The following is a 21,585-nucleotide window of genomic DNA, read 5'->3' as shown; positions in this document are numbered from 1 at the left end:
GACCAATAGCTAAGGACCAAGGATAGAGTCCAGATATGTCAAATAAAAATAAAACCCTTGTACCCGACTGAGTCCACAGTATATTATTTTAAGTTTATATATCCATCCACGGTTATAATTGGGAGAGCTTTGGGAGAAATAATGGCATTCATTATAAGAGGCTTTTAAAAAGGTATTTCAGCTAAAAAAAAAAAATGGAGGCGTGCTCTTTAAATTGTTTACCTCTGCTGTGGTGGTGTCCTTCAGGTAAACTTTTCGAACACAGCCTTGATTGGCACTGTCTTTCTTGTGGAACAGACCCTGTTCCTGTTTCAAAAGAAACAATGATAGAAAAGAAATTATTCTGAAGAAGAAAAAAAATCCTAACTTTTAATTGTATACTTAAACATCAACTCTATTTTAAAACAAGTAGACTAACCAAATACACATATTCAAGTAAGATATGAAATACATCATCTTGGAACAAGGACAGTATTTCCATATGTGAGTTGTTAGAATGTATAAAATTGGATGAGCATACATCTATCTGTATAAAATAATGGCTTTCTGCAGGCTATGATAAATAGCCTACAGAAACACTACTTGGTAACTCATCACATCTGAGAAATCAAAAAAACCCTTCCCTCATTTCTTTGGCTGATACATAAAATTTCTGTATAATGTAAAATACATTGAGTCAATTCTCACCATTGATGTGAAAGAAAAAGTGATAACTGAGGAAACTGTAAAATATATGCACAGTGACATAGTCTTTCCTAGTCTGAAAACTGTATTTCATACACCAAGACATTCCTTAAATTTTGGCACTCTACAATGCAGTAATGCTGAAATATAAAATGGCAGGGTAACATGGTATTTCCTTTTATTTATAAATTTCCATGAAAAGATAAGTAAACATAAATTAAAGGGTACCAGTACTCACATCTATAGCTATTACATTTCACAGTAAATGTTCTTCTGGCTACTAAATTTCACAGTAAACGTTTTGCAGATAGTTTCACTAATAGAAATAACATTATTGTTTAGGGAAAACAAATACACTAAAGAAATTACCATATTTAGAATAACAATTTATAGTTTTGTAAAGGCATGAAAATAAATTTATAATATATATAATGTAACAAATATATTTCAAAGAAAGTTAAGTACTTGAGTCTAAGAACTACACAAAAGATGGAGTATCACTTTTACAAATTACTATGTAATTAAAATAAAAGTGCTTCCTTACAAAATGATGGGAGAAAAGACATAAAAGTATTATTACACACTTAAACTGTATTAGCATTCCATAAATGCCAAATATTACAAAACATGGGAATTTTGGATACATTTATTTTTATCAAATCACTTAATAATCTTCTAAAATCCTAAAAAGAGGGAATCTTTCCAGAAATATCTAAGATTATAGCAATATGGGTGTCCATATGAAGTTAAAAAAAAACTCTCCTATTTACTAATGCTTAATTCTATGAAAAAGAAAATATCAGCATATCAGAATCTTAATTATTTGGGTGGGCAGACTGATATTTCACTCTATGCAATCAAGACTGCCAGAAAATAAAGTACAGTTATACAAAGAAATTGATTACATCTTTCTTTACGTCTCAGCATATAGTAGTAATAACGACACTAATCCTTCAAACATTTTGTGTAGTTAACTGCAAAACAGTCTGAAAGCAATGAATTCTTAGCTCTAAAGGTGTGACATGTTTTCTTACCTTAACTGAAATTTTTAGCACATTTTCACTGACACTAGGAGGAAATACAAAATCTTCAAATGGACATTGCCAGTCTACAGACATAAGGCCCAGGATTTCAACTTCCTTTATACACAACACTCGCCTATTTTGAAAAAGAAAACAATAATGATGAAGACAGTTTATTCTCGCCAATATTTCACCCTGCTGGATGGCAGAGGTAGCACTTGCTTAGAAAACAATACAAACTGGCACTAAAAAAAAAAAACCTGCTTCATTGTTTTTAAGTCTAGATAACTGTCAAATAAAGAGCAAACACGACACCTACCAAGTAACAAAGTAGACTTTCAAAAATTCCCCTTCTGTCAATCTTGCAGAATTCAGAAAAGTAAAACTTTTTTTTTCTTTTTCTTTTTTTTTTTCTTTTTTGGTTAACTGACCAAAAAAGCTGATAGGGAAATCATCTTTGGAACACATAAGAAACAGGCTGTGTTCTCATCTGGGGAGCAATAAAGGCAGAAGCTCCTGAAAATGTTTTACTTGGAAAATTATTAATTGCTCTTTACTGTCTGCCATTTATGCCTTCCAGTCAAGAATGAACGTGAAGGAAATGTCATAAACCTTAAATGTCAGCAAAGATTCACTTGAGGCCTACTAATAAAGATCAGATTTGAACACTTTAATGCTAATATACTTTATCACAGAGTATCTTATTTTATTCAATGGCAATTAAAAAAAATAACAGAACCCTTAAAGGGCATCCACATTGATTTCTCAGTGTGTGATTCATTTTGATTACTCATACAACTATACCTAAAATTAAGCTTCTATTACAGAAAGCAAAATTACAAAAGAAGAGAAGGACTATTAATTCAACACATATTTAGGGTGCCAGAGAAACAAGGAAGATAATTCTGTTGAGAGGTGCTTACTGGCTAGAGGAGAAACAAACATGTAAATAAATGCTACAGCACAATTAGACAAGGGCGGTAACAGTGTGCAGATTAGTCTTTTGGAGCAAGAGAGAGAGAGGAACAGATCGTATTGGTAAAGTAGGTGACATAGGAGTTGACTCTTGAAAGGAAGGAGTTCTCTACGTGGGTAAGGGAAATGACAGTCCAGACAAAAGGAGGAAACACACTGACACATAAAGGAGTATAAAAAACGAAAGACTTATTTGAGGAATGTGGAGGTCTGCAGCTGCAATACCAGATAGATACCAAGGTGAAGTGGAGAGAAAATGAGCTTAGCACCAGACCTTGAAGGGCTATTTTTTTTCCTTTTAAAACATTTTTCACTTTTAATGAAACGGGAAATGACATGATAATGTTGTTTCACTTTTAATGAAGAGGAAATGACATGATAATGTTTATTATTTTAGATTCATGGTTCTCGTGGTAAACAGAAGGGAGGTGGCAAACAGAGTGGCAATAGACAATCAAGGTAAGAAGTTAACGGCAATAGTTCAATCAGGAGACAATGAAAGCCTCAAGTGTAGCAGTGGCTCTGAGAAGGGAGAAGAAAGGACTAGATACGAGATGTTTAGAAGGTAAACATGAATGAACATGGTGACCAATGGAGGGTGGAGAACTAAAATAGATCCCTGGCATTCTATTTCTCAGCAGAGGTGCTATGAAATTGTGGACTTGTATGGCATAGTCTTGTGCACTGGACAAAGTTGAACATCCCTAGCCCCAGCCTAGTAAGTGGCAGTAGTGTCCTGCAATCACTGTGGCAATCTCCAACACCACCATACATTTCCAAACAGTCTCCACCACCCACACTCCTGGCCCCAGTTGATAATCCGCTGATAGAGCTAAGGATGGCTGTTACAAATCCTCGTGCCAAACACAATTCACTATTCCAAATATCTTTAAACTCTTCTCTTTACCATCCCAATAATACCACTGTTCTCCTACCACCTAGAATGTCTCCTTCATTTTCTTCCTCTTGCACCATGTTTGCCTGGGTTCAAATCTTGGTCTTCCACTTACACACTCTCTCAGAATGGTCTCTCAGAAAGATCTCAACTCCAGATTTTTATCCAGACTCCAACTATCTATTTATCTATCTATCTATCTATCTATCTATCCATCCTCCCTCCCTCCCTATCATGTATTCCCTTCTCCTCTACATCCACTCAGTCACCAAGCCTTGTCTCGTAAGTCAAATCCTCATTCTTTAGGCCCTTCCCACTTCCTACTATGATAGCTGCCACGGTCTTTATGGTGGACAGAATTCTAAGACAGTCCCCAAGATTCCCCAACCCTGGTATATATCTCTGTACAGTCCCCTGGATTTTGAATATAATGGATTTCATTTCCAAGATTAGGTTTTGTTATAAGGCACAGGTGACTTTAAGCCAAAATTGTTTATGTAGGTGGGCCTGACCTAAGTTCATGGACTCTAAATCTGGGTAAGAGACCAAGAAGTCAGAGATTCAAAGCATCCTTGCTGGGTTGGAATAAGGGTAGCTTCTAGGAGCTAAGAGCAGCCTGCTGGCTGACAGAGGTCAAGAAACAGGGATCTTAGAATTCTGCCAACAATAGCAAATGAGCTTTGAAGTGGATTCTGTGGTAATTCGTTGTGCAGCAACAGAAAACTTATACAGTCTCTAACTGGTCTCCTTGCCTCCGGACTGATTCTCTTCCAGTATAACATCCAGATCACCAAGGATCCTTTAAAACTACAAGCCTCATCATATTACTTGCTTACAAACCTTCTGTGGGATAGCAAAAAAGAGAGATTACTCATGTGTGTACTATTCTGTGTGAGAAGCTACAAGTGATATCAAACAAAAAAACAACAGATAGCCAGGTGTGATGGCTCATGCCTGTAATCCCAGCACTTTGAGAGACCAAGGCAGGAGGACTGCTTGAGCCTAGAGTTCAAGACCAGCCTGGGCAACATAGTGAGACTCCATCTCTACTAAAAATACAAAATAATTAGCTGGTGCATGCCTGTGGTACCAAGTATGTGAGAGGCTGAGGTGGGAGAATCACCAGAGCCCAGAGAAGTCAAGAATGCAGTGAACCACGATCGAGCCACTGCACTCCAGACTGGGCAATGAAAATGAGAACCTGTTTCAAAAAAATAAAATAGCAGACTAGACCTTAAGCAAAAACCAGTGATTCTCCATCACATTAATGATACAACCTAAACCCTTAAAATCTTATGAGCTGCTACCTATGACTCATCTCCCAACACTAACATCCTACCATCCAGCCATTCCACACTGATCTTACTGGTCAAAGTGCCATACTGTTGTATGCCTCCACTTGCCTCTAGTTTACCTATGCAAGAGCTACATACTCAAGACTCAGCTCAATCACTCCCTCATCTATACAAGCCTCCCTGACACTTTTCCCATGATACTGTGGTCCCCATCTTACTGTACCAACAGTTTTCCGTATGTCCTCAGAGACTCTGTCTATCGCTTTTCTTAGCACCTATCATACTGTGATGTCACCGATAATTTGTAGCCCCCCATCCATTAAAACAGGGAAGGAACAGAGATGTAACTTTATCTCTGTGTCCCTGTATTTGTCATATGTTGATCGTTTTTTTTTTTAATCTGCTCAGTAATCAATTTCTCAATAAAGATTACTAAAATAAACTACAGCAGAGTTAGGAATAACAAGCGAAGCTATAGTCTAAGAAATGTAGGACATGAGAACTTGTGTTTTGTTTTTAAAAACTCATTAGAAAAAAAAACATTAAGGGACTAAGTTTTGGGTGAATTTCAAAATTTAAAAAAGCTATATACTGAGAAACTCAATTAATAATCATTAACATGTCAATAATACATTTGACAAAAAGGGCTAATATCATTAATTTGCAAAATGTTCTTTAAATTCAGTAAGAAAAAGACTAAGAAACCAATGAAAAATGAGCAAAGAATATGAACAAGTAATTCACAAATTAGCAAATATAAATAGATGATGATATATTAAAAGGTTCATGCTCAACAGTAATCAAAGAAATGCTAATTAAAACAAAAAATTATTTTCGACCCATCAAGCTAGCAAAAAGTAAGTTTAAATGATAAAACCTAGTCTCAGCAAAACACAGGAGAAAGAACACTTCATATATTGTTGGGTGGTATGTAAAAAACCGATACAACCTTTCTGAAAAATGACTTGGCAATATACAGAAAGGACCTCAAAACTCTTCACAACTTTTAAATTAGCAATCCCACTTTTAAAATTTTATTCTAATGAAATAATAGAAAAAATATTTGGTTACAAATATATAACAATAAGATATTAGGGAAAAAATGTCCAATAACAAAAGAGTATTTGAATAAATTATAGATTATAGTATATCCACAAATACAAAATTATGCAGTCATTAAAAATCACATTGTCAAAGAGTATTTAATGCTTTGGAAAGATGATCACAGTACACTGAAAATGAAAAACTAACAAGACTAAAATGTAATAATGCATTTTTTTGTACATAGTTTTCATAAAATGTGCCAGCTAATGTGGTTATCTCTGGGTGCTGAGATTGCTTGTAAAGGATATTTTTAGGGGTTATCATATAATCTGTTATTCAAACCAGGATGTTTTTAAGAATGAAAGGAATAGCTATTGATAATTTCACAGGGACAAAACGTGCAAGCAAACCTACTGTGTCCTAGGCAAACCAGAATGTATGTATGGTTAGTTATTTTCATTTTCTTTTTTTTCTTTTTTTTTTTTTTTGAGACAGAGTCTTGCTCTGGTGCCCAGGCTGGAGTGCAGTGCTGCAACCTCAGTTCACTACAACCTTCGCGTCCCAGGTTTAAGTGATTCTCCTGCGTCAGCCTCCCAGACAGCTGGGATTACAGGCATGCGCCACCAAGTCCAGTTAACTTTTTGCATTTTCCATACAGATGAGGTTTCACCAGGTTGACCAGGCTGGTCTCAAACTCCCGACCTCAAGTGATCTGCCCGCCTCAGCCTCTCAAAGTGCTGGGATTACAGGCTTGAGCCACCACACCCAGCCTATTTTCATCTCCTTATTGTCAATACTGGAGTGACCAAACTGTGTTCTTCAAGCCAAATCCAGCCCAAGACCTGTTTTAATATATAAAATTTTACTGGAAAACAGCTATGGCATTCTTGTACATATTGTTCATAGCTGTTTTCTTACTATAAGGGCAAAAATAAAAGGTTGAGAAACACAGTATGGCCCTTAAAACCTAAATTTTACTATCTGTCCCTTTAAAGAAACTTTGTTGATTCCTGATCTATGTTATCTACAATGAACAGCCATAACTTTAGCAATAAAAATTATTTTGGATGTGGTGGTGCATGTATGTCTATAGTCCAGGCTACTCAGCAGGCTGAGGCTGGAGGATCACCTGAGTCCAGGAGTTTGAGTCCAGCCTGGCCATAGCTTTAAAAAAGAAAATGTTATTTTTAAGAATACTAAATTTGGAAGAAATGCTACTATTTTAATGTCATCATTAAAGGTCTAACTGATTACCATAATGATAACTACCTCAATCAAATAAATTCTTGTTAGAAAGAGTCTACCAAGGCCAGGTGCTGTGGCTCATGCCTGTAATCCTGGCACTTTGGGAGGCCAAGGTGGGCGGATCACTTGAGGCCAGGAGTTCAAGACTAGCCTGGCCAACATAACGAAACCCTGTCTCTAATAAAAATACGAAAATTAGCCAGGCATAGTGGTGCGTGCCTGTAATCCCAGCTACTGGGGAGGCTGAGGCACAAGAATCACTTGAACCCAGGAGGTGGAGGTTGCAGTGAGCTGAGATCGCACCACTGGACTCCAGCCTGGGTGACAGAGTGAGACTCGGTCTAAAAAAAAAAAGGGGGGGGGGGGGGGGAGAAAGAAAAGGAAAAAGAAAACACAAGGAGAGGAGAGGAGAGGAGAGGAGAGGAGAAGAAAGAAAAGAAGAGAAAAGAGAAAAGAAAAGAAAAGAGTACTAAGTAAGGTTAGCAAGGAAACCAACTCATAGTATTTAGTGGTCAGGTATACTTTACTAATTACCTCCTAAACAACTCCATCAGTAACTAGATTTTAAATGATGATGATTTTTCAATGTACTTGAAGAAAAATCAAATATATAATATATACAGTAATACACCCATAGAATGGCTTAAATCAAGTATTAAAGTAATACGTATTACCAAAAAACCCCCAAATTGATTCTCATTGCCTAGTACTGAATTATATAAAAGCGATATAATTTTAAAATGAATTAACACATTGCAACAGCTAAGTACAATATCTAAGACAAACAAACATTGTTTTTGGCTTAATCTACTGAAGATGACACAAAATTATGGACATAAAAAATAAGTGATTACTTGTCAAAGTCATAAAATCTGCTTTTTAGATTGTTTTGTGAATATTTTTACCTCTTAACCAATGAGCAAATCACATGACTGGAGAATCCTCTCTTACATGAGGATTCTTACATGACTGGTTAACCTCTTACCCTGTCATTCAGCTTTCCTTTTTTCCCATTCAAATAAATTTAAATGCAGTCATGAGGAATCTAATGCACATTTTGCCTACTGTAAGAACTCTGCCTTACTCTTATAAAGCTCATCACTAAGAAAGTTCTGAAAATTATTAAACTATAATTGTCATTTTGGGATAAGTTTATTATCTAGGATAAATCCCAGGAAAATAAGCTTCGTAGTTTAGTCTAAGTTCTTGTAATTAGAAAAATTATCTACCACAACCAAATGCTTAGGAAAAGCTGAGATAAACATACAGAAGTAATGCCATCCTTTAAAAGTGGTATGCTAATCACTCAAAATAAAACTTAGTAAGAAAAGTGATTCATGAATTAATCCTCCATAACTGGACTTGTAATTCAAGAATAAGGGTATCACTATTACAGGTATAAAGCCTATTCTAGATTCTCTCAGTAGTTGTGTAACTTGGGTAAGTCCCTAAGCCACACTGAGTCTCAGTTTCAGCATCTTTAAGATGAGGAGGTTGGAAGAGAAAATCTCAAAGGACGTATTTAGACCTGCATTGTTGCGATTCTATGAAAATGAACATTTTGCCATTCACTATGGAGAATTTCAAGTACAATTCTCCAAATCTTCTGCCATTTTAGCCTTCAAAATTCCTGTGACCTACGCAACTAAGTAGTATTTGGAAAAATGTCTCTTCAAGTCAGTACCTATTTGTAACCATAAGGATTGTCTTCTTGCTTCCAGGAATAGCACAGTGGTATCGGTAAGTCTCTCCTTCCAACTTTTTGATATGATTCTGAAAAGGAAACCAGGCTCTAGATTTGGGAAGTATATGCATTTCAGTAGTATTTACAATACTGTATATTATCTAATTATAATAATAGTGTTAGGAAAACATTTATTAAAAATACAAGCACAATTCTACATATTGGTACATGAAGCTGGAAAAATATTCACAGCATGTTTGTAAGTTAACCTCCACTGCAGCCTTAAAAGAAAAACATGTATTAAATGCTTACCAAGTGGTCTTCTGGCAAAATATATTTTGTTCTGTAGTAACTTAGAAATATTAAAATATCTACCAGGAATTATCACACATTTTAATTAAGAAACATATGCTAATATAAAATGACTACATTAACATTACAGGGGCTTTGAAATAGGGGTCATTGGTAGGACATTGGGGTGGGTCTCTGAACTACCTAACATAAAATAGAAAATTTTGAAAATGTGGCTCTAAAACTTTTTTCAGAGCATAGTTCATATTTTTTGTCAGTTCTTTTTTTTTTTTTTTTATCATGGGGGGGGTCTGTGATCTCTCTCAAAGATTAAGAACCACTGGTTTACACACAGTTATTAATAGATATTATACACATAATAAAATTCCAAGATAATTAATGTTTAATGCTTCGAACATTTGATCTCATAGGTTAAACATGCATGGAGAAGTATATTTATCTATCAAATTATATTTCTTATAGAAAAGAAAATACGACAATATTAATATGAACAATTTCTAAGATTTCAAAATAGCTGGCACAATTTATTTCTAAAAACAAATATGAGCAAAAAGTAATTCAAGTATAAGTAGTAGCACATTAAAACACATTTATTTTCCTTTTCAGCTATCTCAACAGTATTGTGACTTGAATTAGTCAAATATTAAAAACAAAAGTTTTTTTTATAATGAATGCTAATGAAATACTATTACTGACATTATATATAATGCATGGTTGAAAATAGATAATATATATGAAAATACAGAACATAAATATACTGAATAAATAAGACCTTAACATTTTATGACCAAGAATATAATGCCAATATTATTAAAAGGATAATATAATCAATATAAACACAGAGAAATCACACTTGATATTATTTCAATGCTTAAATATACATTTTTTAAAGTTGCTTGGTACCTAGTCATTCCTTGACAATTGCAAAAAGCCATGAATAAGGAAGAGGAATCCACAAAGAACTGGGATCTCATCTTCAGAATGAGTCTCAGAGAGGACTGCAGATTTCACAGCAATACTTACTTGTTTCACAATTCACTTGTGCGAATTAGCTAAAATCTTTTAACATTTATGCCTTAATTTTTTTCAAAGAGAAAATGGGAAATGAATTTAATAATGTAATGCATTTATCATCAGCTTGAAATTTAAATATGTTAAAATATTTAGATGTGAAATGCAAGTACAAGAAATACTACCCACTTTCTGTCTTGTATGCATTTTCGTTACTTATTAGGCTACTGTGCTTCAAGCCATTGAGAGCTTTTAAAATATAATTTATCACCACAATACACTTTAGAAAACTTGTTCTCAGCACTACTAAAAACCCACTACACTCTGAGATTCAGATTAAGGCATTCAGTCACTAATGGCAGCAGGAGACCAAATTAGTTGATAAAATATTCACGTCCCCTTCCCAAAAATGCAACTTGAGGAATTTAACAATACTTTGCAAAAGCCCTTTACCCAGTAGTTCAATTTTTTCAAGTAAATTCTATGGAAATATGAAAAAGCAAACAAGATATAAAAAACCAAAATGTATAGTGATGTTTATTACAGCATTATTACTGTTAGTAAAATAATAAACAAATTTAATGTCATGTATTAAGAGGAGTTAATGTTATCTCAATAGATGGTAATACAAGAATTAAAAATGTTAATGAAGCATTTCTAAGACCATGGAAAAACGCAACTAAAACTAAAAAGCAAGAAATGTGGTTTTAAATGTTATATGATCATAAGTATGTGAACCAAAATGAGTATTAAATGACTATACATACATACATATAATGTATCTATATATATGTGTATATATGTATGGTGTGTGTATATATGTACGTGTATGTGTGTATATATGTGTATATGTGTATATATGTATGGTATGTATATATGTGTGTAAATATGTGTGTATGTGTATATGTGTATGTATACATGCATGTGTATGTGTACATGTATGTGTATGTGTGTATATATGTATATGTATGTGTGTATATGTGTGTGTATATATGTGTGTATATGTATATGTGTGTGTGTGTGTGTGTGTATATATGTATGTGTGTATATATGGGTGTGTGTATAAATATATATGAAGATTAGAGGATAAGTAGAATAGTACATCTCATGAAAACATGTGATTTAGTAACTCTCAAAGCTACGTATTGAAGAATACAGAGTACTACTTAGGAGAAAAAGGATCAAGAGATCTCCAAATAAATTATTTAGAATTTGGCCATATTACGAACGGCTAAAAGGATATAATTTTATACTCTAATGTTCTTTAATATTTCCATGTTTTGTTATACTTGGTCCCTTAAGGACAGAAGGCTTCTTTTGTATCCAGTACAGTCTAAATAATCAATAAATATTTTTACCCAACTGACTGATCACAGCAAGATCGGCAAAGAATGAAATAGCCTAAATATCTCAATTATCCATGCCCACACTTGACATCCACGGCAAAAACTACCAAGTCCTCTCATTAGTGTATAATCATGCTATTTCTTCCAGTAATTATAATAATGCATTAAAGTTTTAAAAGTTGTCTGATATCTTAATTAAAACTAAGAAATCAGACAAGATTATATGTTTAGACAAAATAATTAAAAGTTTCTTGAAGTTTTGTGCTTTTTGACAGAGTTATAAAAAGATATCACAAGGAAAAAATTAATAAAGAGCTAAACAAAACAATTAAGAAAAAATCTTAAGTTACAGGAGTTCTCAAAAGTAAGTCTCATTAAAATAGCAATACAACCAGTAAAATTAAAAATTGTTACTTTTAGAATCTCAGGAAGGGTAACTATTGGAGACAATTTTAAGTCAGCACCTTGAATTAGTTATTTGTGCTTGACTCTCCTGGAAAACTGCATGTGGTGACATTTTTGCCATCGCTAAATTAGGCAAAAGAAAGGTTCGTCAGCTACTTTTAACATTTACATGTTTTGTTATACTTGGTCCCTTAAGGACAGAAGTTATTTCCTTTGTATATCTAGCACAGGCTGGTTTTTGGATGTTAGTCTTTCTTCTTTAAAGTGCTTATTTTAAACTAAAACATTCAATTTATTATTTTGATAACTGCAATCCTTAAAATACATAATCCAACTGAACAATTATATGTTAATAGTTTCATTCTCTTCAAATACACAACACACTAAATCTAAGTTTATACTTTGGCTTCGTTTCTGAGGTGAAACATGAAAATTGCTAGATAAGACACTGTTAAATTAAACATTTCCATCATTTGTTACAAAAAAAGAAATTGAAACATAACTTATGTTGAGAACTAAGAGGGTACTAATTTCAAAAATAATGATTTATAATTATTTTTTCTCTCATTAAGATAATGAAACCTCTTTAAGGATTTAAAAGCAAAAAGTTGGTTTTTGAAAATAAAGAAATCTATGTATTCAAGTGCCACACAGCAATCTGCATAATTACATATTCAACTTCTATCTACATTAATTAAAACTAATAATTATGAAATAAGTATAACCAACAAGGAGATTCAATATTTGAAAAACAGAAATGCTAAAGGCTGAAAATGTACATAACATAATTAGAAAATGACTATCATTTAGTTAGCAACAGTACCAAGGGGTTAAACAGGAAAAAGAGGGATGAGGAAACATCCTCAAAATTCACGTGCCAACTATTATTTGAGGTCTAAGGGCAGGTCCAGAGCAACTGACAATTCAATTATTAAAGCAGATGCTCCAGTTCATAGCCCTGTAACTTAAGTAAATTTAGAGTCATTTGTGAAACAGAAAGCTACGTAATTCCATCATCACGACTCACAAACATAGACATATTCACTAAATTAGACATAATAATTGTCCTGTTTTTCAATTTTACCTGAAATGCACATGAACACCATAAGATAAAATTTTTGAAATGATAGTAACAATATCTGTTTCTGAGCTCAATATAGTCTTTCATCTATTAAACGGAGAAGAGAGTTGATTCTCTGCATCCTTTAATATTTTATACTAATCTCTTATTTCAGTACAGTATTATCAGGGATACCACAAGTTTTTATTTGTAGTCAAGCCACTACTATGAAAAGTTCAGATGGAGGTGAGAGTTTTAAAGAAAATTTCATTAAAATTGACAATGGAATTCAGACACAGTCAATTAATACCACAGTTTGTTTTGATTTTTAAGGATGAAATCAAGTAGTAGTTTAGGAAACATTTATTCCTGTATTTCCAGTTCTTGCTGTGCAGGCAGAAAAACAAAGAAAATAAAGTTAGAAGCATGCAGAAAGATAGATAAAATGTAATCATATACAATAAAAACCAAAGGAAGAACAATTAAGAGGCATTTTATTTTAAAGTCAAGGTAGAAGAATATTAATAAATTTCTTTTGGGGGAAAGCCTGTCATGGGAGAATAGCAATTTATATATGTATATATTATCGACATATAATCAAGTTAAAACTAAAATAAAAGTCAAAAAGCTCTTAAATTTTCTTCAAGGTTTAACAAGATCTTAATTATATATAATCTTTTATTCTCTCATCTAGTTCTATTTACTGGAATAAATCTAGATTTACAAAGCAGTGCAAATAAATTAATTTGGTTGGGAGAAATGGAAGCAATGAAGCTCCAATAATTAGCTACAAAGCAGGAAACCAAAATTAACGTTAACTCAATGAGCTATCGCAGAAATAGTGACATAGCCTATGACTTAACATTATCTTTTCTGCGCACGACAAAAGCTTTGCTCCTATGTAGAAAAAAGAATCATCTGTATTTTCCATTTAACACATGCTAAAATGAAAAAGAAATAATCAAATTCTACTCTACAAACTATGTATAATACTTAAAGAAGTTCGTGAATCAGGAACTTTAAGAACCACCCATGAAATCCTGGGCCTAGAAATCATTAAAATTCCATTTCACTCGTGACCATGAAGAACAGAATTTACCTCAAGTAAGTCCGAGCCCTCAGATTCCTGTCTGTCATACGGACGAATGATGCCATCTTCGTGGATCAGGCGAGGGGGACGGAGACTAGATACTTCCTCAGTTGATTCTGCTGCCCTGAATAAGGCATCAGAGTAAGTGTAAGAAATTATGTGAGAGTCTTTCAAAATAATGTGTGTGTTGATTAAATATATAAATATTTCACAAAAAACAATCAGTAATTTTAAATAACTTTCCCCAAATAACGCAAAAGTATTAAAACCAAGTCTGTCTGACTCCAAGTCCCCCAACCTTTTCTAAAACAAAAAGAAATATCAAAATAATAAAAGCAGGGCCTAGCTCATCTACTCTTTGTATCCTTGGTGTCTAGCACAGTGCTTGGCACATGGTAGGTAATAAACATTTGTTGAATAAAGGGGAAATTCAGCCACAAAATATGTCTTGTCTTTTTTTTTGAGACAAAGTCTCACTCTGTCGCCCAGGCTAGAGTGCAGTGGCATGATCTCAGCTCAGCTCACTGCAACCTCTGCCTCCTGGGTTCAAGTGATTCTCATGCCTCACCCTCCCGAGCAGCTAGGATTACAGGCGCCCACCACCACGCCCGGCTAATTTTTGTATTTTTAGTAGAGACGGGGTTTCACCATGTTCACAAAAAATGTCTTTTCTTACTCCTTTCTGGTGGCACTCTATGTTTAAAGCTACCACAGCTTTCAATTAGACATTAAGATCCTTAGAAGCACTCAAATAATCTAATCTATTTATGTATTCCTTGTAATAATTAGCACACAGACACATACCTTGCACACAGTATGTACTCAATTACCTCTGAATGCCTTGGAAAGTACTACTGGCCATATCTATGATTCCACCAGTTGGACGAGCCACGGCACCCACAAGCCCTTTTCCAATTCCTTTAAAGAATCCAGCAGCGCCTTCCTTTTTGGCACCTTCAGAAAACCAATGACAATGAATGGATAAAGGTATTTTTAAATGAGCAAGTTTGAACTCAACCAAAACCTGGGTCAGATACTGAACTGTTTTACTCAGGAAGTTACAAAAATTTGGCTTTCTAAAGAAGTTAAATGTAATCCTAATGTGATAAAATAGTGCTTCTCAAAGTGTGTTAGAAATGCACATTCTTGGGCCGCACCCCAGACCTAGTGAATCAGAAACTCTGGGGGCGGGGCCAGCATTTATATTTTAATAAGCACTCCAGGTGATCCAGACACACGCTCAAGTCTGAGAACTACTGATCTAGGAGTCTCATCAGTACCTGTAACTTGCAGGTGTAAGAAGGGACCAGAAAACATTCTCTTTTTTAATGCTGACCATCAGATTTTTCAAGGAGTGTGCTTTTAAAAATATATATAACAACTTTATTGAAATACAGTTCATATACCACAAAATTTACCACTTAAAATGTACAAATCAAATTCTAGGATAGATTAGCTTTTAGTATGTTCACACTTGCACCACTATCACCATAATCCATTTTTTAAAATGTTTATCATTTTAAAAAGAAACCCCCTTTCCCATTAGAAATCATTACCTATTTCCCCCAACCTCTCCCCACCAAATCCTACCCAGTGAACCTCCATTCCTCCCTGCCCCTCCCCACCTCCAGACTAGGTAACCACCTAGAGATTCTTTCTATCCCTATGGATTTACCTATTCTGGACATTTCAGACAAATGGATTTATGTAATACTTGGTGTATTGTGACTTTTTTTTCAAGGTTCATCCATTTTGTAACAAGTACCAGTACATGATTCCTTTTTATGACTACTATTCTAATGTATGGAAATATCACCTTCTGTTTATTCATGCATCAGGTGATGGACATTTGGGTTGTTTCCATCTTTTGGTTATTCTGAATAATGGTGCTATGAACATTTGTGCACAGTTTGAACACCTGTTTTCAATTCTTCTGGGTGTAAACCTAGGAGTAGAATTGCTGGGACACATGGTGACTCTGTGTTTAACTTTTTGAAGCACTGACAGACTATTTTCCTCCAAAATGACTGTTATTTTACAGTCCCACTGGTAGTGTATGAGGGTTCCAATTTCTCCGCATCCTCTTAATACTTGATTCTAGCCATTCCAGTAGGTGTGAAATGGTATCTCATTATAGTTTTGACTCGCATTTCCCTATTGACTAATGATGTTTAACGTCCTTTCATGTGTTTATTGGCCATCTGTATATCTTCTCTGGAGAAATGTCTATTCATATCTTTTCCTCATTTAAAATTGTGCTATTTGTCTTTTTATTATTGATTTTTAATAGTTCTCTACATGCTCTAGATACGTCTTTTATCAGTATATGACTTGCAAAAATTTTCTTCCGTTCTGTGGGCTGTCTTTTCCCTTTCTTCATGGTTGTCCTTTGAAGCACAAAAATTTTAAATGTGGATGAAGTTCAATTTACGTATTTGATGAAGTCCAATTTATGCATCTTTTCTAGTAAAGTTTGGCCTAATCCAAAGTCATGAAGATTTACTCCTATATTTTCCTCTGAGTTTAACAGTTTTACTCTTACATTTAGGTATTTAATCCATTGTGAACTCATTTTTTATATATGGTACAGGTAGGGGTCCAATTTTGTTCTTTTGCTCATAGATATGAAGTTGTCCCAGCAAATCTGTTGAAGACGGTTCTTTCCTATTAAATTATCTTGACATCCTTGTCGAAGATCAGTTAACCATAAGTAAGAGTCTATTTCTGGATCTTCGATTGTATCCCACTGTGCTATATGTCTATCCTTATGTTAGTACTACACTGTCTTAGTTACTGTAGCTTTACAGTAAGTTTTGAATTTGGGAAGTAGAAGTCCTCCAACCATGTTCTTTTTCAAGACTTTTTTGGCTATTTTAGATCCCCGGAATTGCAATATAAATTTTGGACTTGGCTTGTCAATTTCTGCAAAGAAACAAACTGGGATTTCAATAGGGATTGCATTGAATAAGCAATGTGCTTTTTTAATGGGATAAAAACAACAGCAAAAATGAGTAAATTGCTACTGAGGGCCCAAACAAATCTAGTTTATCTCTGGCCCCGCTAAAAATATCATTCAAAGTCTGAAGCATGATCTACTACTTAACCTCTCTACTTTCTGAGAAAAATATGTTCATTGAGCAACTTAAGGCTACGAACATAAAATTCAGTCAGTAATTTTCTCAATCAAGTATCAGCAGCAATAACATCTATTATGTTTACTACGTATCAAGTCTTCAGACTTTGTAAAGGAAGGAAATATTTTCAACATACCTTCCACAGGTTTTGTTATTATTCCAGTCACTCCACCAACAACTCCCTGAAAGAGAAATCAATCATATAGTCTAGACTGAATGGAAGGTGTTTAATTTTAAACCAACCACTAGAGGTCTCTACAAACATAATGGAAATAACAACAACAAAAAAACTGAAGACTTAACTTGATAATGTAAACAACATACACATATAAGTTAGCACTATGAGTTTTCAAATAATATATCACAGCAAATCTTAAATGATTTATTCCTAGCGGAAATAAAATTTTATAAAAGAAACATGAGTAAAGCAGATAAAAGGATTTTGAATCTGGCTGTGATCCCAATCAGCTATGTAACCACGGGCAGTTGATGAAATCTCTTTAAGTCTCAGTTTCCACATCAGCAAAATGAGTGAGTCGAGCCAAATAATATTTACGATCTAATTATACATTTTAAGTAGATTACATTGTAACTCAGTGGAAGTGCAGAAAACTGAAAATAAAGGGCCCTCCCAAGGATAGCTAATAACCTGGCAAACAAAGTGCCTTAGTGACTATAACACCCAACATTACAAATTACTATCAAAAACACAGCAGTTTCCTGAAATCATTTCCAAAATTAAAACATGAATATTCTAATACATTCTTAATCATTGTGAAGTAATGGTAGTAAAACTACCTGTATATTCTATAAACACACAGAAGGGAACTGATGGATACACACTTAAATTGGAAACAGATGAGAGGTGATTAAAGAGTATTCTAGCCTTACTCATAATGTTTTATTTACTTATTAACAGAATAACTTTTAAGTTCTTATAATTATTTACAAGAATATTCATACATCACCTATATAATTCAGCAGTATTCATATATTACCTATATAATTTTAAACATATTAAAAAGTAATGAAAGGCAGTTCCTGGTTTATCAACAATTAACTTTCACACATCCCTTCCACAGAAACAGTCAATCACTGATGACCTGAAGAGCTCCTTCTCCCTCTAGTTTCCATCGGTACCATGTATCTCTGCTGCTCACTTCCTCACCATCTACACCAGTGCTAACTTGTCATCATTACGTTTTACGAAATCTGGCAATTCAGGGGATAGATCTGGTGGTGACAATGGGGAAGGCGAGCAAAAAGGAAACTGGAAAGTCCATAATTTATCATTATTTCTATTCTGACAGGCCTAAACTCATAAGTAGCATGCTAAGTTTCACACAACCAGCTAGAATAGATTTTTTTTTTTTTAGTTGCAGATTTCTTAGATTCAGCAGAGAACTTACTCGCAGAAAGCCCTTTCCTCCTCTGGCCAGGCTGTCTCCAAAATCTTTGGGCTGTCGACTCAACTCTTCTCTTCTTTTTTGCTGATATTCCTTGTCCATTGTAATTGCTGCCAAACCTTTCCCAACAGAACCAGTGATTCGAGATACAACTCCTGCTGCACCACCTATCAAAGACAAGGGATTAATATCTAGAATATACAAGGAACTCAAACAACAGCAAGAAAACAAATAATCTTAAAAAACAGGCAAACAATCTGAATAAATATTTCTCAAAAGGAGACATACAAATGGCCAACAAGTATATGAAAAAATGTTCAAGATCAATAATCATCAGGAAAGTGCAAACCAAAACCACAGTGAGATATTATCTCACCCCAGTTAGAATGGTTATTAGAAAAAAGACCAAAAAAAATCACAAACGCTGTCAAAGAAGTGAAGAAAAGGGAATGCTTATACCCTGAGAGTGGGAATATAACTTAATACAGCTATTAATGGAAAACAGTATGGAGGCTCCTCAAAAAATGAAAACTAGAACTACCATATGATCCAGCAATCCAACTACTGGGTATATATCCAAAAGAAAAGAAATCAGTATATCAAGAGATGTCTGCACTCCCATGTTTACTGCAGCACTCGTCACAATAGCTAAGATATACAATCAATCTAAGTGTCTATCAATGGATGAACGGATAAAGAAAATATGACACACACACACACAATGGACTACTACTCAGGCATTAAAAAAAAAATAGAAATCCTTTCATTCACAGCAACTTGGATGAGCCTGGAGGACATTATGTTAAGTGAAATAAGTCTGGCACAGAAAAACAAATACTGCATGTTCTCATTTACATCTGAGAGCTAAAGAAGTTGAACTCATAGAATGAGAGAGTAGAACTGTGGTTATTAAAGGCCGAGATGGGTAGGGGGAGAAGAGGATAGGGAGAGATTGGTTAATGGATACATTACAACCAGATAGGAGAATAAGTTCTAATGTGCTATAGCACTGTAGGGTGACTACAGTTAACAACAACTTACTGTATGTCTTCAAATAGCTAGAAGAGAGGGTTTGAATGTTCCCAACACAAAGAAATGGTAACTGTTCGAGGTGATAAATATGCTAATTACCAGATTTGATCACTACCCACTGTATACATGTATCAAAATATCACTCTATACCCCATAAATATATACAATCATGTGTCAATTAAAAATAAAATAAAAAAATTTTTAAGGCTCAGAGAAGTTACACTGTTTATATAAACAGCATTATCACAATATACAGCATGCAATTGGTTTAAACTAATAGGTGCTTAAAATTCTGCCTCATACAAAAAATGCAGAAATTAATTTTTCCCATCTAACAAGAAAAGGAATAAAATTATTTAAAGTACATTTATTCAACACTACAAAGACATATTAAAAAACCAGCAGTCCACTGTTAACTTATTTTCCATTTAAAAACAAGGAAACATGTCTTTTAAAAGGGATTATTAAGAAAGTGATCCCTCCTTTATTAAATAAAAGCATTTGTTTTTCATAACAACATATTTCATAACAATATAATAAAAAATATACACATATACACAAATATGTGATACATACCTACTGTGTGTCCAAAGAGGCTTCTCACTCCAATCACTAACCCCTCTGCAAATTCTTCAGGGCCTTGAACAGCACCCTGGCAAAAAAAAAAAAATCAAAAAAATCTTATTATTTAAAATTTAAATAAGTTTTTAAGACTTTTAATTTAATAGTTCAGGGTTTGCCTGAAGAATCCAAATCTGTAAAAATCTATAAACACTGTGATGAATCAATTTTCACCTCTACCCCAAATATGGATAGAATATCTATTGTGTTTGAAGATACTTTCAACCTACATGATCTTAGCAAATTCTTTAAGTCAAAAATTGGATAGGTATAAATCACTGGCTTCAATTGCAATTTGAAGTTGGCCTCCCAGAACTAAGTTTCATCAGATTGCTAAAACAAGCTGCAATGATAACAAGAATAGGAGAGTCCACAGATTTTTTTTACTGTCTTATTCTCCCATTTATTTTCTCTGCTTTATTCTTCTATAACCCTCATACACTGGGCTGGCTGCTAGACCCTTTAAATGGAGGGGAATAGGTTAGATGAAAGCTTGAATATGAAACAAACTTTGCTTTCAGTTCCCTATTAGTCCCTTCCGCAATGGTGGAACAGTCTTGAAAGTCTTAATCTACCCAGCACTCTAAATATTCTTACAACTACATTAAATCCTGGCAAATGTGGGCAGTGCTCATTAAATTCTAAACAATCATCCAGTGCTATCTCATGTACCTTTAAATAAAAATATTAAATTGATATACTTTTGTGATTTGAACATTATTCAATTCCCAGATACAATTACAATGCAAATTACTATCTGTTATTAAAAAAGAGAACATCCATTTTTCTACACCTATCCTTAAAATAAGTAAGAGGTCAATACCTGGAAGGGTTCATAGAATAAAGCTTCAACTCCTTCAGACAGACCTCTAATTAATCCAAATGGGTTTCCAAGTACATCTAACCCCAATACAAGGACATACATCTGTTTCAAGAACTAAAAAAGAAAAAACAAAAAATTAAATTAAGTCCTTCACAACTGTTTTAAGAAACATCATAATAAAATAGAAAAAAAAGAGATTTACTGATAAAATTAAGTTTGTGTTAAAAGAAAGCTGTAGGGAATAATCACCACAACATCCACTAATTGATCTTTTACTCAGTTCCAGGCACTATGCCAATACTTTACAAACAGCTTTTAAATTAAACAGAACTGGTTTGACACACAGGCTGCCACGTAGCAGTTATGTGACCTTCTACAAGTTATTTAGTATCTAACAGCCTGTCTTCTAATCTATAAAATGGAAGGTTAGGCTGGGTGTGGTGGCTCATGCCTGTAATCCCAACACTTTGGAAGGCTGAGATGAGAGGATCACCTGAGGCC

At 34.1% G+C, this 21,585-nt stretch overlaps 1 protein-coding gene across 2 annotated transcripts in view; it reads right to left on the bottom strand.

Annotated features, from left to right (window-relative positions):
• VPS13C (vacuolar protein sorting 13 homolog C) overlaps nucleotides 1-21,585 on the bottom strand; it is a 189,917-nt gene that overhangs the window by 2,261 nt on the left and 166,071 nt on the right. The window contains exons 74-82 of one of the 2 annotated variants that reach the window (XR_002735024.1): nucleotides 21,085-21,198; nucleotides 20,217-20,292; nucleotides 18,612-18,775; nucleotides 17,339-17,384; nucleotides 14,899-15,022; nucleotides 14,078-14,192; nucleotides 8,845-13,365; nucleotides 1,719-1,842; nucleotides 223-306 (exon numbers count right to left, since the gene is read on the bottom strand). Coding sequence is in view for 1 of the 2 variants with exons in the window: in XM_023228560.1 (XP_023084328.1) it covers nucleotides 223-306; nucleotides 1,719-1,842; nucleotides 8,845-8,933; nucleotides 14,078-14,192; nucleotides 14,899-15,022; nucleotides 17,339-17,384; nucleotides 18,612-18,775; nucleotides 20,217-20,292; nucleotides 21,085-21,198 (936 nt within the window). In the remaining variant the exon portion in view is untranslated. The remainder of the gene's footprint in view (nucleotides 1-222; nucleotides 307-1,718; nucleotides 1,843-8,844; nucleotides 13,366-14,077; nucleotides 14,193-14,898; nucleotides 15,023-17,338; nucleotides 17,385-18,611; nucleotides 18,776-20,216; nucleotides 20,293-21,084; nucleotides 21,199-21,585) is intronic. The other variant, XM_023228560.1, reaches the window with a different exon arrangement.

The sequence above is a fragment of the Piliocolobus tephrosceles genome, chromosome 6 (assembly GCF_002776525.5).
Source record: "Piliocolobus tephrosceles isolate RC106 chromosome 6, ASM277652v3, whole genome shotgun sequence".
NCBI classification, from domain to species: Eukaryota; Metazoa; Chordata; class Mammalia; order Primates; family Cercopithecidae; genus Piliocolobus; species Piliocolobus tephrosceles.
Note: the sequence above shows the minus strand (reverse complement) of the source record. Positions and strands in the feature narration are given on the sequence as shown.